Source organism: Apium graveolens, chromosome 4, assembly GCF_009905375.1.
Source record: "Apium graveolens cultivar Ventura chromosome 4, ASM990537v1, whole genome shotgun sequence".
NCBI classification, from domain to species: Eukaryota; Viridiplantae; Streptophyta; class Magnoliopsida; order Apiales; family Apiaceae; genus Apium; species Apium graveolens.
Genome location: NC_133650.1, coordinates 273,284,219 through 273,301,875, shown reverse-complemented (window position 1 = coordinate 273,301,875; position 17,657 = coordinate 273,284,219). Strand labels below are relative to the sequence as shown.

Genomic DNA, 17,657 nt, shown 5'->3' with positions numbered 1-17,657 from the left:
CCCCTTTTTGTTATCATCAAGGGTAGGGGTCAAGCCTTGTGCTTGTGCCAGCTGCATGAGTAGATTTGTTTGAGTTTGTTGATTCTGAAGAATGGTGACCATAGAGTCTTCAATGATTTGAACCCTATCTTCCAATCTGGCCAGCCTCTTGTCAGCATCAGATGCTTTCCTCAGTCTCCCCAACAAATCTTGCATAGTACCATAGGGTATAAGTGAATCCAATTTCTCAGCATTGTAGGATTTCAGATCAGCAATGTCCAGCTTGAGCTCATCCACACTTAGATTTTGCTGGTAATGTTGCAACTGCAAGAGAGCTTGGAGAATTGCCTTGGTACCAGCATCCTGAGTCTCCTGAAGGGCCTGCTGAATTGTCATAACTTGTCTGACCAAAGTGACACCAAACTCTCCTGGTGTTGATGGTTTTGCCCATGCCCATGCAGGAAGATCAGGAACAAAACATGGGCCTGCTACTCCCCCTAAGTTCATGCTCTCATTCAAAGAATTAGAGTCATCATCATTAGAATTTACTCCAAATTCTTCAGATGGCTCACCAGCTTGAGAAGGCAGCCTGTTGACAGCAGCTTTGTCTCTGAGAAGAGATTCTGAAGTGTGTACAATGTGTAGTGTCTGTTCTGCCTCCACATTGCCCTGTGCAGCCAATAATTGATAGACTGAAACAGGGTGAGTAAAAATGTCAGCATCCAAGGAAATGTTATCAATGACAGCTTTGTAATGTTGCTGAAATTGTCTTTCCTTATCTGCATCATCCACTTTCATTAACTCACTAGCAAAGGCTGGATCCACCCTTATAGCTTCTGTACCTGCCTTTCTCTCAATTTCTCTCTGTTCTTGCATCAGGGGCTCCCCCTGGCTCACACACACCCTCACACCCTCACCTTCACCTTCTAAGGTGGCACTCATCTCACTCACTTTTGCCATGCTGGAAGAAATAGCATGCATTTGGTGACTCTCAACCTCTCCTTTTGCCTGGGAGCAACCCAGCCTCTCACTCAAAAGATCACTCCCTTCCCTCAAACCTAAAAGTGATTGTACAGTTGTCATGTCCTCTACAGTTGGAATTGTTTCTGTTAAGTGTGTAGAGACCATCAACGGATAGGGAGTATCCGTTGAAGTAGAAACTGATGGTATCAACGGATAACTGCTGTTAAGCTTATCCGTTGAAGAACAACCACTTGTCAACGGATGAGAGATATCCGTTGAGGAAGGAAAAGATGTAGATATAGAAAGTGACATAATTGTTGAATCTGTGTGGATTGATTTTAAGTGAGGTAACACAGATTCTTCAACTACATCTGAAAGAATTGGCTGATGATCCAACAAATCATCTAAAAGATGATGATCATCAGGTTTTGAGTGGGGCTCCTCCCTGAGTTTTAATGAGGGAGAATCAGGAATTGATGTGAATATCATATCCACATCCAGAGAGGGTGTTGGAGAGTTTGATGAATGGTGTGTTTCTATATTGAGAGAATGGGGTTGTGATTCCACATTTGCTGGAATCACATCAAGCTGAATTTGAGAAGGCACAGATACTGGTGGATGTATCTGTGTTGTGTGTGTCCTTTGTGTGGAAACTAGGGTTTTGGCCTTCTTCTTCCTGGAAAAGGCTTTAAATGGTGAATGTGTGGCTTCAGTATCCCTCCCTCTTTTGTTCTGTGTCCCTGTTTGGGGACTATTTTCAATAGTTACATCCTTTTGGGAGGATGCAACTAGGGATGTGCTGAACTCCTTTTGAACCACCACAGTCTTTTGAGAGACTGTGGTTTGGCTGGTTTGGGTACCACTCACCTCTCCCACCTTATCCTGGGGGGCTTTTTGATGTTCACCCCTCCCCTCACCACTCACACCCTGTTCACTCCCTTCAGGGTTTATGGTAGTTGTTACAACTGTTGTCTTTTGAGAAACAACAGAGGTAGGTTTCTTTGACTTGACTTTGGAAACTTTAGATTTGGTGGCTTTGGTAGGAGCCTGTTTGGACAAAGACACAGGTTCCATAGCCACACTAGAAGGCAAAGAAACATTGGGGTTGGAAATAGTAGGAGTTATAGAAGTATTTACCTCACTTACCTGTGGTGCATTCATGATTGGCAAGTATACCAATGGCACCTGGCTGTTGAGGTTCATTCTCAAAAGGTCTGCAAGGACCCTTTTCTCTTGTGCCCAGCATTTGAGTTTATTATTCTCATTGGATATAACCAAACCTTCAGCAACATGGTTAGCCGATAACATAAAGAATCTAGCATAGTAGATGTTATGTGGTCTATTATCTTTGTTACCTAATCTGGAACCTAATTCTAGCATGACACAGTTGCTAAAATTAAAGTACCTATCAGAAACTAGCATATAGAGCATATTAACAAGAGATGAAGTGATAGCATCAAAATTGCTAATCTTCCCAAAGAAAACCTTAATAAAGGCATCTCCAAGAAAACTCCATTCTTTCCTAAGGCCTTTCCTTCTAATACTACCTAAACTAGCAGAATCAAAAGCATAGCCTATGGAATCTAGCATAGCAGAGACATCTTTATCACTGTGTGGTGTCATGGCATTATTCTCAACTTAAAGCAAGATTGTATATCATCACAATTAATGCAATAGTCCTTACCTTTGAGAGAGAAGGCAATAGTCATATCTGTGGAGTTGAACTCTGCAGTTGTCCAAATCTCCTCAATCACCTCACAGTAGATGGTTGGGGCTTCCAGGATTGCATAGCTTAGTTTGCAGTTTTTGATGAAGTCCATCATCTTGTGATAATCAGAATGGGCTTCATTCTTTTCAACCAAGGCTATGAAATTATTTTTTTCATAAACAAATCCTGTTTGAGATATAATTTTAACTACTGGTGCCATTGTTGTGAGTAGAGGTTGCAGAGAAAAACTTGAGAATTTAGAGAGAAAGAGAATAAGAATTGCAAGAAAGCGTAAAGTGAGAATAAGAGTTCAATTGGGCTTTTATACTTTCTTGAATTAAAACGTAAATAAAATGATTGAATGATAATTTTAAGTAAGTTACAGCCGTTCAAGAACAAATAAAACTGTAGAAATTCTGAAAACTACCTTAAATACAATTACATACAACACTGTATATCTGTATCAACGGTTGAGTAAAAGAATCAACGGCTGTGACTCACTTATAGTAACTGACGTGACACTTCAACGGATAAGGGAAATAGTTATCCGTTGATGAACAACACCATTTTATCCGTTGAAGGATAAAATTACCAGAAATGTATTTGTCTTTCAACGGATAATGAACATCCGTTGATAGAACAATTTTGGCTTTCAACGGATAGAGAATATCCGTTGATAGGATAAGTCTTAATTAAAGCCAACTTTGTTCTTGCAGCAAATTTCATTTCAGGCTTCAAGACAGATTATATAGATGACATAGATTATGAATAATTAAGCATACCTAACTCACTTACTAATCTTGTGAATGTTGATTCATCAAGTGGCTTGGTAAATATGTCTGCAATCTGCTTTTCACTTGGAACAAAATGAAGTTCCACTGTACCTTTCATCACATGTTCCCTAATGAAGTGGTACTTGATATCAATGTGCTTGGTTCTTGAGTGCTGCACTGGATTTTCAGTAATGGCAATGGCACTTGTGTTGTCACAGAATATTGGAATTTTATCAACAGTCAGACCATAGTCAAATAGTTGATTCCTCATCCATAGTATCTGTGCACAGCAACTACCAGCAGCAATGTACTCAGCTTCAGCTGTTGATGTGGAAACAGAATTCTGCTTCTTGCTGAACCATGATACAAGCTTGTTCCCTAGAAATTGACAGGTGCCTGTTGTGCTTTTCCTGTCTATTTTGCAACCTGCATAATCTGCATCTGAGTAGCCAATTAGATCAAAACCAGACTCTCTAGGATACCAAATTCCTAGATTTGGAGTCCCCTTGAGATATCTGAAAATTCTTTTAATAGCCACTAAGTGAGATTCATTAGGGTCAGCTTGAAATCTACAACAGAGACATGTAGAAAACATTATATCAGGTCTACTAGCAGTTAAATATAAAAGTGAGCCAACCATGCCTCTATAACTTGTAATATCCACAGACTTTTCAGCCTTGTTTAATTCAAGCTTAGTGGCAGTGGCCATGGGAGTTTTTGCAGGTGAATAATCCATTAAGTCAAACTTCTTTAAAAGATCATAAAAATATTTAGTTTGACTAATGAAAATTCCACCACTAACTTGTTTAACTTGTAAACCAAGAAAGTAAGTTAGCTCTCCCATCATGCTCATTTCATATTTACTTTGCATTAATTTAGCAAACTTTTTACAAAGCTTATCATCTGTAGATCCAAATATAATATCATCTACATAAATTTGTACAAGTATCTTAGAGCCATTAATATTTCTAAAGAAGAGAGTTTTGTCAACAGTACCTCTTGTGAAGTGATTATCTAGAAGGAACTTTGACAAAGTCTCATACCAGGCTCTAGGTGCTTGCTTTAGTCCATAGAGTGCTTTCAACAGATAATACACATGGTCTGGAAAATTTGGATCTTCAAAACCTGGAGGTTGGCTTACAGAAACTTCTTCCTCCAATTCCCCATTTAGAAATGCACTCTTGACATCCATCTGATAGACTTTGAAATTGGCATTAGCTGCATAGGCTAGAAAGATTCTGATGGCTTCAAGTCTGGCAACTGGAGCAAATGTTTCATCAAAATCTATTCCCTCTTGTTGAGAATAGCCTTTAGCAACCAATCTGGCTTTATTCCTTATGATAATGCCATTTTCATCCATCTTATTTTTGAATACCCATTTTGTGTCAATAGAACTCTTGTTCTTTGGCTTGGGTACCAGCTTCCATACTTTGTTCCTCTCAAATTGGTTTAGCTCCTCTTGCATTGCTAAAATCCAATCTGGATCCAATAGAGCTTCTTCCACTCGCTTAGGTTCCTCCTGTGATAGAAAGCTACTATACAGACATTCATCTTGAGTAGCCCTTCTAGTTTGTACTTTTGATGTAGCATCACCAATGATCAGTTCAAAAGGGTGATTCTTGGTCCATTTCCTTTGAGGTGGTAGATTAGCCCTAGATGAGGTTGCCTCAGTATTGTCATGATGTGAGATAGAATGTTGATTTGTTGAAACTCCCCCTGAGTTCCTGATCCTTTGAAAGGAATTGGGAGCTCTATCAACTGATGAAATGAATTGATTATCCGTTGACAGACTGTGATCAACGGATGCTTCATTATGAACTTCAACGGATGATGCACTTTGTCTTTCAACGGATGCAGCATTCTGTGCATTATCCAAAGGCAGATTTTGAATTCTTCTTGAGATGTCTTCTTTATCATTCTCATCTTCACTATCATCACAGTATATCTCAATGTTGTCAAATTTGAGTCCTTCATGATGTCCCTCATCTGTTAGTCCATCAATCTTTTTATCATCAAACACAACATGTACAGATTCCATGACAATGTTGGTTCTTAGATTGTAGACCCTATATGATTTTCCAGCAGAATAACCAACAAATATTTCTTCATCAGCCTTTGCATCAAACTTCCCTTTGTGATCAGATTGATTCCTTAAGATGTAGCATTTGCAACCAAAGACATGTAGAAAGTTTAAAGTTGGTTTTCTTCTCTTGAATAATTGATAGGGAGTCATGCATTTTGCCTGATTGATTAGAGAAATATTCTGAGTGTAACATACACAGTTAACAGCCTCAGCCCAAAAATAAGTTGGGAGTTTTGACTCTTCAAGCATTATCCTTGCAGCTTCAATTAGTGATCTGTTCTTCCTTTCCACCACACCATTTTGTTGTGGAGTTCTTGGAGCTGAGAACTCATGCATGATCCCACTTTCTTCACAGAACAACTTCATGGTTGAATTCTTGAACTCAGTTCCATTGGCACTCCTAATATTCCTTACTTTGAAATCAGGATGATTGTTGACTTGCTTGATATGATTGATGATGATTTCACTAGCTTCATCCTTTGATCTAAGAAAATAAACCCATAAAAACTTTGAGAAATCATCTACAATCACTAGGCAGTATCTTTTTCTTGAAATTGACAATACATTGACTGGTCCAAAAAGATCCATGTGTAGAAGTTGTAGTGGTTCATCAATTGCAGATTCAAGCTTCTTACTGAATGATACTTTCTTTTGCTTTCCTTTCTGACAAGCATCACACAGTCCATCCCTTGTGAATTCCACTAGAGGCATTCCTCTAACTAAGTCCTTTTTGACTAGATCATTCATTGTCTTGAAATTCAAATGGGACAGCTTCTTATGCCATAGCCAACTTTCAACTGGACTTGCTTTGCTGAGAAGAAAAGTAATGGATTCTGCATCTGTAGAGTTGAAATCAGCTAAGTACACATTCCCTTTTCTAACTCCAGTTAGAACCACTTTATTGTCCTTTTTACTTGTGACAATACAGGCTTCAGAATTGAAGGAAACAGTATTCCCTCTGTCACATAGTTGACTGATGCTCAATAAATTATGTTTGAGACCATCAACCAATGCAACTTCATCAATGATGACATTTTCTTTTGAAATCAAGCCATATCCCATAGTGAATCCTTTCCTGTCATCTCCAAAGGTTATGCTAGGGCCAGCTCTCTCCTTAAACTCTGTGAGCAGGGTGAAATCTCCTGTCATGTGTCTTGAACAACCACTGTCCAAGTACCATAGATTCCTTCTTTGTCCCTGCACACAACAAAATCAATCAAGTTGATTTTGGTACCCAAGTTTCCTTGGGTCCAGCCTTGTTAGTCTTTTTCCTAGACTTTATTCCTCCTGCATCTTTTGACTTAGGTAACTTTGGGTCAACCTTGGTCTCAGATGTGGTTGGTTGAAGTGTAGGGTTAGTCACAGAATCATTTAACATATTTGATTGAATTTGATAAGGCATAGGTTGTGCAAACATGTTATTCCACATAGGCATATTGTATGGCATTTGAGGCATACTAAATGCAGTAAAATAAGGATTGTTAATATATGGCATGTTTGCAAAATGTGTATGGGGATTCTGGTGAGACATAACAGGCATAGCATGCAGAGGTGACATAGACATGTTAGGCATGGAGGGATTTGAAGGCATGAGAGCATTTTTAACAAATTTGCAATTATCAGATAGGTGATTAACACTTTTACAATACACACAGCTTTTTCTAGGAGCATACCTATCAGGTGTGTAATTGTTATGTTTATTAATCCCTACCTTCCCATTTCTTTTAGATTTTCTTTTAGTTTCCTTCTTATCCTCAACCAACTTAAGCCTATCTTTTAGCTGATCTAAAGTCATGTGTCCTATATTCACCTTACTGACATCTCTGGATGTGCTAGCTCCTTCTTTGACAAAGTTCTTGAGAGTTGAATCATTCTTTTTATTGAGACTTTTAATTTTAAAAGAACTTGCCTTTTTTAATTGATGAGCCTTCAACGGATGCTCCTTTTCTTCCTTCAACGGATAACTTTCATCATCCGTTGATTCCACATCCGTTGACAATCCATCAATTAAGTCTAACTCCTTTTTATTTTTCTTCCAGGCATCCTCACAGAATGATTCAATTCCCTAAACCTTTGCAATCTGAACACTAACATCCCTAGATGTTTTCCAGGCCTTGATTACCTCTTGCTCACTTTCTAACTGTGTAGAAAGAATTTCTACTTTCTTAACAGCTTCTGCTAGTTCACTCTCAACAGTCAAGCATTTAAGTTTTATCTTTTCAAGCTCAATTACCTGATCCTCTAACACAGCATTCCTATCACTTAAAAACACATTATTCTCCTTGATCCTAGTGTTTTCTTTTGCTAGTGATTTAAGGGAAACACGCAAATGATATAATTCATTGGTCATATCATTTATGGCTTCATTGCATTCATGTTTAGAAAGTTGAGAGAGATCAGTAGTAATTACCTGGTTGCTTGATGAACTAGTTTCATTTTCATCAGAATTAGCCATCAGGGCTAGGTTGACATATTCCACATCATCATCTTCATTTACCCCATCTGCTGCCCAATCATCTTGAGTGAGAAAAGCTCTTTCCTTTTGTTTGAGCAAATCAAAATACTTCTTTTTGTAATCAACTTGATCAAATTTCTTTTTCTCAGAATTTGGCTTCCTACACTCACTTGCAAAGTGTCCACTAATGCCACAGTTGTAACATTTGAACTTTGATTTGTCCACCATGTTTTTGTTTGGCTTAGTGAACTTTGTGTTTTTCCTGAACTTCATTTTTGCAAACCTCCTGGACAGAAAGGCCAAATGTTCTTCAATATCATCAGATTCATCCTGACTGGAATTGTCTTCATCCTCAGCAACTTGCTCTTTACCCTTGCTTGATTCTGATTTGCTTGTGCCAATTTTGAGACTTGGCATTGTCTTCTCCTCATTCCTGGCTTCCATCTTCTCACTGTCAGCTACAAGAGCAACTGTTCCTCCTTTTCTCTTTCCCTTTTCTAACAGCTCATCCTGCTCCATTTCAAGTTCATAAGTCTTCAGAATTCCATATAGTCTTTCAAGTGTGAAGTTCTTATAATCTTGAGAATTTCTCAAAGAGCCAGTCATGGGCTTCCATTCCTTTGGCAGAGACCTAAGAAATTTTAAGTTGGAATCCTTGACTTGGTACACTCTACCATACAGCTTCAATCCATTCAACAGTTTCTGAAACCTGTTGAAGGTATCATTTAATAATTCACCTTCTTCAAAGTGAAAATATTCATACTGTTGAATAAGAAGCTGCATCTTGTTCTCTCTGACCTGCTCAGTACCTTCACAGATGATTTGTACAGTATCCCAAACTTCCTTTGCAGTTTGGCTATTGATGACATTGTCAAACATATCTTGATCTAATCCATTAAACAAAATGTTCATAGCTCTCTTATCCTTGCGGATTTCTTCCATGTCTTAAATAGTCCATTCTGCTTTTGGCTTGGGAATGGACTGTCCAACAACAACTGATGCAGTAGCAGCTGTGGCTACTTTGTGAGGGATGTGAGGACCATTTTCAATACAGTTGATGTAGCTTTCATCTTGAGAAAGAAGATGTAAATACATCTTCACTTTCCAGTGATGATAATTATCTTTTTCCAGGACTGGGATCTTTACACCAATATCCTTCCTACTCATGATGGTAGCAGGAGGATTCTTCTGTGCACTCATGATGTTAGCAGAATAGATCTTTAAACTCTTTGTATGTTAAGAGCTTGCTCTGATACCAATTGTTATTCCCAGTGGAATAACAATGAGATTTACAGAAGGGGGGTTGAATGTAAATCTCAAAACTTTTTCAAGTTTTGAGCAGTTTCTAAGGCTAAGTGTTTGAGTGATCAAATATGTATGAATTGCTTGAAGCTGATGCAGACAGATATATATATTCAAACACAAATGTAATGAGCACAAAGAACTTATAAACTTTTCTGGTGGATTTGTTGTTCCACCAGAGATGTGTTATTTCAGAAAATCTGTGATTCAAAGAATTAAATCACAGCTGCTTCCTAGTATAAACTAGATGATTTTCTCTTTTGATATTTCTAAACAGCTCAGGAAAATTCATATCTAATTACTAGTTGCTACTTGGTTTATATATCACCAAGTTTACAAGTGAAGACAAACTGTAAAATACAATTGAAAAGATTCTTTACATGTTTCTTCTTCATTTCTCTATCCAATGCAATCTAGGATAATCTGTAAATCTTTGAATACTTCCTTGTGTGCATCAGAATGGAAATGCTGCATTTTCTTGATTCCTCCTAGAGGCTTCCACATTCCAGTAAGTCTCTGTCAACCCATGTGCCTCTGTCAGCTTGTGAATTGTCACCATCAACTGCTAATGAACTAAGCATCCGTTGAAGCTTTCATCCGTTGATGCCTTATCCGTTGAGGCTTTATCCGTTGAAGCTTTATCCGTTAATGCATTATCAGTTGAAGTCTTTATCCGTTGAAGCACTTATCCGTTGATGGATATTATCCGTTGAAGCATTTATCCGTTGATGGATATTATCTGTTGAAGCATTTATCCGTTGATGGATATTATCCATTGAAGCATTTATCCGTTGATGGATATTATCCGTTGATGGATATTATCCGTTGAAGCATTAGTGACATCCGTTGAAGCTTTGTTTCTTATCCGTTGAAGGTCTTCAATATCTGTTGACACTTCTTCACTTATACAAAATTACAAGGCATGAAATATTTACAATTAGCCCTCCTATTTGTACATCCATTAGTAGTCAACATGACTGATTATTTCCTAACAACATCTAAGAATTACAGCTTGAAACCAGAGAGTGAAATGTGCTACAATACTAAACTTATTGCTAAGTAAAGCTACTCCTTCAAGCCAAGATGGTCTTATCCGTTGAGGTTACAAACACTAGATTTCTACTTAAGTGTTTTGCTTAACTTATCATCAAACTAATACACATATTCCTAACAAGTAAATACTATTTTGAATTGATTCCCTGCTAACTATTTAAGTTTGGTTAGGGAGATGTCCTTGATTTTCCTTGCTTAAAATCAATTAGTATTTGGTCTGACAAAATTATTTTACTCTTGTGATGGACTATGACTCATTCAAATAAAATCTTTGACTATTAGACCTATTTTAATAAACATGTATTATTTAGCAGAAATATAGATGCATATATAAAATTGCCACTTCAAATATCTTGTAAAGCACAATCAGTAAGGCTCTAGTGTTTTGATATTTAATGAAGCAACACTAGTTCTTAGTATGAATTTTGTAAACTAAAGGCCCAACTCAAATCAATGCACCAACGAGAAGTAAGAAGGATATATTAGCATCTCCAATTTTATCTCTTAAACATGTATATGCAACAACAATCTTTAATCTAATTTTACTATAAGTTTCTATAAAACAAGAGTAACTAGCAGATAGAGCAATCTTCATAACTAATCTTCGGAAGCTTACATGTATGCTTGCAAGACTGGAACAAGATCATGCGTCTCTATAGTTCCTGCATCTTAGTAACCTAAAGATTATAACTAAATTTTTGAGGCTAATGATGGTTCCTAAAAGTTGTCATCGCCTATGGAACCATTAGCCTATGGCTATTATTTCCATGTCTACACCTACCGGTATCTCTAGTATGCATGGATACTTCTCTAAATAGAAATATGCCCCTCCTGAAGACAAGGACAAACCAGGCTACACCTATCGGAAGACTCAGCTCTTGGACTCATCTCCTACAGTTTTCTGTAGTCGTTACCACGTAAAAAACTGTTGGACACATATCAAGAAAAAGAGAACCATGCCATCTTTGTCTTTGAGTCCTTGAAATTTGGAAAGCGTACCACCTTTGTCTTTGGCTCAGCCAACTATTGATGACTAATATGAGCTACTGATATATAGCTTAGCAAGGTCGTAAATAGGGGGAAAGACACTCGTAGGCCATACTCAGAAAAGCATATAAAGACTTTTGAACAAGGATAGAGAAAAAAGAATGAGATGCAAAAAAAACAGACATACAGATAGAGATAATAAATAGAAGGTCATCAAAACATTCGGATAATTTTTATATTATCTTAATCTCTACGGATTATGTGAAGAAACCTTATGACCATCAAATAACATGTTGGACGATAAGTAGTCGGATTCTAAATAAAAATTTAAATTCTTTTTTTTCTTTTTGTCAAGAATTTGGTATGATCTGTTATTGATCTCAGCAAGAATATTAAAATAATCACTAACTGCTAAATAATAACACACATGCACAACAAAATAAAATAATATATATGACCCTTGCATGCAACTCGATCTATCACATGTTATAGTATGGAAAATACACTACTACAAATCATAAGTTATTACAATCCAAATGTCTACTTAATTTTATATACTATTTCAGATTTTATTACAACACACTACTGTACTAGTTCAAACGTCTCAAAACCTTCTACCTTCGTAAGTACACCAAAATTAATATATGTTGACGATCTTGGTTCAAAACTCTTCCTAGGGTGGCAGATATGAATCTTGCTTTGTTATAGGTAAAGAATTAGAATAATAAAGCAAGTATGATCCAATAAAATTCTCAGTAGGTATATAATCTCATAAACAAACAACAATAGTAATGTATTAGGAATTCTATATGAAACAGCAAAAGGAATCTGGATCATAAAGCCTGTCAATAGCTGAAAGAAACTGAATAGTAAATTTTGTATCAAGTGAATTAAGCTTTATCACAAATCTGAACAAAATTCTGTTTAGGATTTAAGAACTAGACTTTTATTTAGTCTTTTATGATTATCAATAATTTAGATTGGAGCCATCAAGACGTTGTGTTGTCACCGATGATCAGTCGCGAAGCAACACCGGTATGCCCTAACATATCCAAAAACAGGGGTATCCAAAACAAAAGGCAATTATTGGCCTATAATATACATTACAGTATGTCGTAATATATGCACACGTTGGATCGGCGTTGTAACCTCTTACGCAACCATCCAATTTAGATATAATAATTCAATATAAATGGAATTCTTCTACAACAATAAACTATTATTCTCATTTATCAATAATAGTCACAAAATTAACTTTTATATGGTTAGGCTTGGGTCAGAAAACGGGTCGATTCCGGGTCAATCTTGTTGAAACTAGGTTGACAAAAACTCACCGAAAATCCGAAAAAATCGGCCAGCTCTTAGTTTCCGGCCAACCCCAAACATCACCGCTTGATCACAATTTTTGAGCTGAATCTAGCCTACACAAGCTCGGCAACTCATACAACACCACAACTACGTTAAAAGATTCGCGAATCGTCGATTCTGACAATTTTCGAACCAACGCGTACGAGAATCTGACCAAAACCCGAAGCCAACTAAACCTCAACCAATAACGACGATTAATAACTTAAAACGAAGCTGAGATTCGTCCAAATGTAATCATATAATCAAAACTTAGCAAACACTTTATAATAATTCAAAAAGTTGAACTAAACTTAGCAAACACTTTATAATAATTCAAAAAGTTGAACTAAACGGTCGATTAAAATTATTGAATTCGGCCAATTAAACTAACATGAAATCAGTTACAAAATATATGCCAATCGATTATAAACAACGATTTAAATCTGATTATAACCATAAAATCAACAAACAATCAACAGATATTAAATCCCTATATTGACGAGTATGAACAAAAATCGATTTTTTTTAATTTGATTAACCTTTGAAGTAATCGATGGTATGAATAAAATGGGGGTGATGAGAGATTCGATTCTGATATATGAACTACTCAAATAAACACTTCTAACACCTTCAACCGATTGAATCAAGCTGAAGAATACGAAACCTTAATATATGAAAATTAGTTTGTAATCTAAAATTTCAGAATAATTATAAATAATAAAATATCTGATTTAGCTATTTGTAATTACCAGAAATTTGTATCCCTAAAATCAAGGGTGTTTTTACCTTCTTATTACAATAATTAGCCGCAAAATTAATTTTAAAGGAAAACAATTTTTCAAAAAAAAATCAAAAAATACTATATATATGTCAAAATTCTCCAGAATTTTCGAATGTTTCAAAAATACAAAAATAATGAATATTTGAAATACTCATGATTTTATAAAAATAAAATCTTAAATATTGTGTGCTTCGAAGTTCTAGCCGGGACTAGTTTGATAAACTTTTGTAAAATAAAATATATTTTTAAAATAATAATAAACTTCAAAAAAAATTATAAAACATGATAAAATACATAACATGCTACGGAATGTTAATATGTAACACGTAACGATGACGATGCATTTATTTGAGATATAAAATTTCAGAAAATGAAAAATACACCAAATTAGACAAAGAAGATTTATTTAACTTCATCTAACACAGAATTACTGTCACAAAGTTTCCAGGATATTACACTAACCACCTATTCAATAACCTCTCGCCTTTTTCTTTCGTGCAGCTGTCTTTGATCTGTGGTTTCAAGTATTAAAAAGAAAATCGAAAATTTGTTGGTTGTCAGTTGTCACTGCATATTAAATAGATCGAAAGAACTCCAATGGACTTGACTAGATTAAAGAGAAAAACTATTTTAGGGTCCACCATTGAAGCAACTTCATCAACTAATAATGCTCACTAATTAATCTTCTAGTTCATACCACTGCCTACTCCGGGCACACGTTTGTAGTGTTTATAACAAACTATTTTGCATACAGGAACGTATTTGTGACATATATATGTATGTATGGTGTATAGATGCATCTATGACATAAATAAGTTTAGGATGCGCATCCTTCTTTGATAAAGAGTAACGTAGTTAGGAATTGTTTCGTGTGCATAATTTTGACGTTCTAACCCTCAACATCTTGTTATGCAGAGAAAATGTTCATCTACTAAGCTTTCGGTATTTCCACGCAGAGAATAAGAAGGGGGCATGATTGAACATAATTGTGACACTAAAATGACTGTCACACACTAATACAGTTTGGTAACACATCATTAAAATGTGACCCATTTGATTGAGTAGGCTTACATTAACCAGCTTCTGAAATAATTGGTAATACAATATGTAGGAACTAGGTGCTATAAACATTGGTGGGCACACATTAGTCGCTAACTCCAAATAAAATGACTTTTTTTATTGGTGGAATTGATGTAAATGCAGGGGTCATTAACATTTATTATTCAACCACAAATAAGAAGAGCCTATTTTTATGAAAGTTAGTAACTATTGTGTGTTCTGGGTCATATCATAGAAAATCCCTAAGAATATATAATTAGACGGACTGTATTCCACTTAAAATGAAGTCGTGTCAATCAATTATTACATAGATTTTAATAATATGTAGCATCTGTGAATTTTATATGAAGACTTTCGAACAAGGGATTTGTAAATACTTCTGGTCCTATAGGAACCTTATATAAAATTACAGAGCCGCAGTCTCATATGGTTAGTAAGGTCTCGCAGATGAACATATAATTGGTCGTAACGCGAATGCAACTATGACAAGGCATTTTCCTTATAATTGTGTTGCTTTGCCTAATTATAAAAACATAAATGTCTCATTTGCATTAGGTGCTCATTTGGGATCAAGTTTAGAGCATGTATCATGTATGGTTACTCTTTAAGCAATTCCTGTTATTTGTAGAACATTGTTATTACAGTAAATTGTGAAACTAGTTAGATTACTAAATTCTCAAGATTCCGGAATAGCTAATTGGTAAATATACATCTGCTTGCTTATTCTACAGACTACATGACAATATCAAGATAAATTCTCATTAAAATATTGCAAATTTATCCAGTTCCTCTGCTCATCTGCTTTAATCATTTTTAGACAAAATTCAAAATGTGGCCCTAACCCGTGAGCTCAATTAAACTTCTCACCAACTATAGTTCATTATGGGAACCGGTCAGGCTCATCTTTTTAATTTGCATACATATTTGCCAACGTTCTAGACTTTAGAAACGCACAATTATATGTCTCCGTATGTGACTACTGATCAACTAAAAGTAGTGGCCTAATTCTGTCTCATTAACCACAAGATCCCAAGAAGCTTGTCCCCAAGGGCCTAAAATTCTAAACACATGAATCCAAAATCCCTGAAGATAGATGTTTCAAAAACGGGGTCAATAATGCAAAACAGGATACTTTCACTCAAATAACATAAAATTCTGCTGTCCTTTTCTATTTACTTCTTTTAATTCTGCAACACCAGCCAATGACTAGTGATAATAAAAATGGTGAATTGGTCATAAAGACTACTACTGTAGTAGATTTCGTGGATAAAGAAGCATATTGTGTGATGGATACTACTCAATATTTACTAGCATTAGATAATTCCAGGGATTGAAGAAATCAAATTATTTAAAACATTACCCATATTTTACAATGTGCAAGTGCACGATACTAATTAACATGGAGTTCATGTGTCCATACCATAGACTTCAAGTATTTATGTTTTTTTTACATCTTGAGTGAACCCCTTTTAGGAACCTAATGTTATACAACGATTACTAGTGGTGGTGGTGCTGGCATTCGGTAGGAGTGACCGGGAACCTTGCGGTGTCTGTGCAGTAGTCATAGATCATATGGTGAGCTCGTACCCATGTAAGTTGGTGGCTTTGATGCAAGCTTAGAGTGGACAATCTAGGCTCATCCCACCAGAAACGCTTCTCAGCACTACTGCTGCACCTTCTTGAAACATCTGCTGGAGCTACTGTGGTTGGGCATTCGCACCCATCAATTTCGAAACCTCTGTAAGAGGCAATGAAAGGTGCATGGCTCCAGTCTGTTTTAACCCGCCCGCCCTGAGTAGCCCAGTCATCAGCGTTCCATATGGAGCTGTACACACCCATGGCTTGGTCCTTGGGAAATGGCAAACCCTTGTGCTCTAAGTTGGAGTGAACTCGAATAGGTGTATCATCAACCAGAAACCTGGAAAGAAAAATGATAGTAAATTGTAAATACAAATAGTTGAAACATTACAAATATAAAAACAGAGGAATCACATACAATACAGAGGAGAGAGCTTACACAACTTGGCGTTGGTTCCAAAGGATGGAATAAGAATGAAAATCTTTAGAAGGGTCGAACCAAAGATTCAATCTTTGTTCCCTGTTACCCACACCATTTACATAAACATTAGTTTGGACTAGGTAAGGCTCTCCAGTTGTATTTCCAAGAAACTCGAAATCGAATTCATGGTGTTTCGGTCCATCTGATGACATCTGTTCCCCGAAACAATTTAACCATTCTTAATACCGAATTTAAACAACATAATATGTTTATAACCATGCATAGTTAATAAGACAATGTAACTATTGTAAGTAAAGAAAATACTTGTATTTACGTACATAGAAAGCAGTTACAGTTCCAGCAGAGTCACCCTCAACAAGCTTTATTTGGACAGTAACTTTCCCAAACATGTATTTGCTTTTTGATGAAAACCCAGCCCCTGTAAAATTACTACCCATCATTAGTATCAATGCAGCTTAAGTACTTAATACTCATACTACTTAATAATTAGTACTATTAGTTAAAAAACATTGGAAATTACCAGAAAACTTATCGAGTTTCATTTTGAGTGTATCGCCTTGGTAAACAAAGTGATCAAGTGCCCAACGTGCCTGAAACAGTTGATCAAATTTGTTGGAGCAAACTGGTGTAACCACCATTATCAGGCCAATCATAACCCCGAACACAACCCAACTCCTAGTTGACAGTGAAGAAACAGGACCCATGCTAAGATCAGTTTATGTTTTTAGTTGAGGAAGATACAATGGAAAGTGATGGAAGTGAGCGAGGAGACTCCACTGGGGAGTGTGATCTTTTATAGATAGATGAAAGATGCCATGGTGGACCCAGAGTCCAAGTCAGCTTCCACGTCATTCGAAGCTCTGCCACGTAGGACAGAAACTATCCAAAATTCTTCAAGTACATTTCGAAATTATTTACGGAGATACATGCATGGATTTAAATTTGAATATACAATAGGTGTTGAGTAGCTGGCTCTGAGCTGGGAGTGAGTAGGGCCAAAAACACTGAGTACGACTAGTCACTGTGTTTTAAAGCGCGAGTAGAGTTGGGGTCTAGGTCTAGGGGGTACGTACCAATAACAACACGCTACGATATGATGCCCATCACTGTGAAGTGACCAATGAATTATAGTATTTGAGTTATGTTA

At 36.4% G+C, this 17,657-nt stretch overlaps 1 protein-coding gene across 1 annotated transcript; it reads right to left on the bottom strand.

The window, feature by feature from the left end:
• Nucleotides 1–15,820: 15,820 nt before the first annotated feature.
• Nucleotides 15,821–17,288, bottom strand: LOC141721007 (xyloglucan endotransglucosylase protein 6-like). The gene is made up of 4 exons (XM_074523734.1): nt 17,031–17,288; nt 16,828–16,928; nt 16,508–16,701; nt 15,821–16,408 (listed from the first exon to the last, which is right to left on the bottom strand). Exons 1-4 carry the CDS (start codon nt 17,212–17,214, stop codon nt 15,988–15,990), a joined length of 900 nt encoding a protein of 299 aa, XP_074379835.1. The 5' UTR covers nt 17,215–17,288; the 3' UTR covers nt 15,821–15,987.
• Between the last annotated feature and the right edge of the window lie 369 nt (nt 17,289–17,657).

Coding starts and splice junctions, on each gene's coding strand:
- LOC141721007 (XM_074523734.1), bottom strand. CDS start 17,214: ATGGGTCCTGTTTCTTCACTGTCAACTAGGAGTTGGGTTGTGTTCGGG. Junction 16,702..16,827: donor GAACTGTAACTGCTTTCTAT/GTACGTAAATAC, acceptor TTCGGGGAACAG/ATGTCATCAGATGGACCGAA. Junction 16,409..16,507: donor TGGAACCAACGCCAAGTTGT/GTAAGCTCTCTC, acceptor TTTTCTTTCCAG/GTTTCTGGTTGATGATACAC.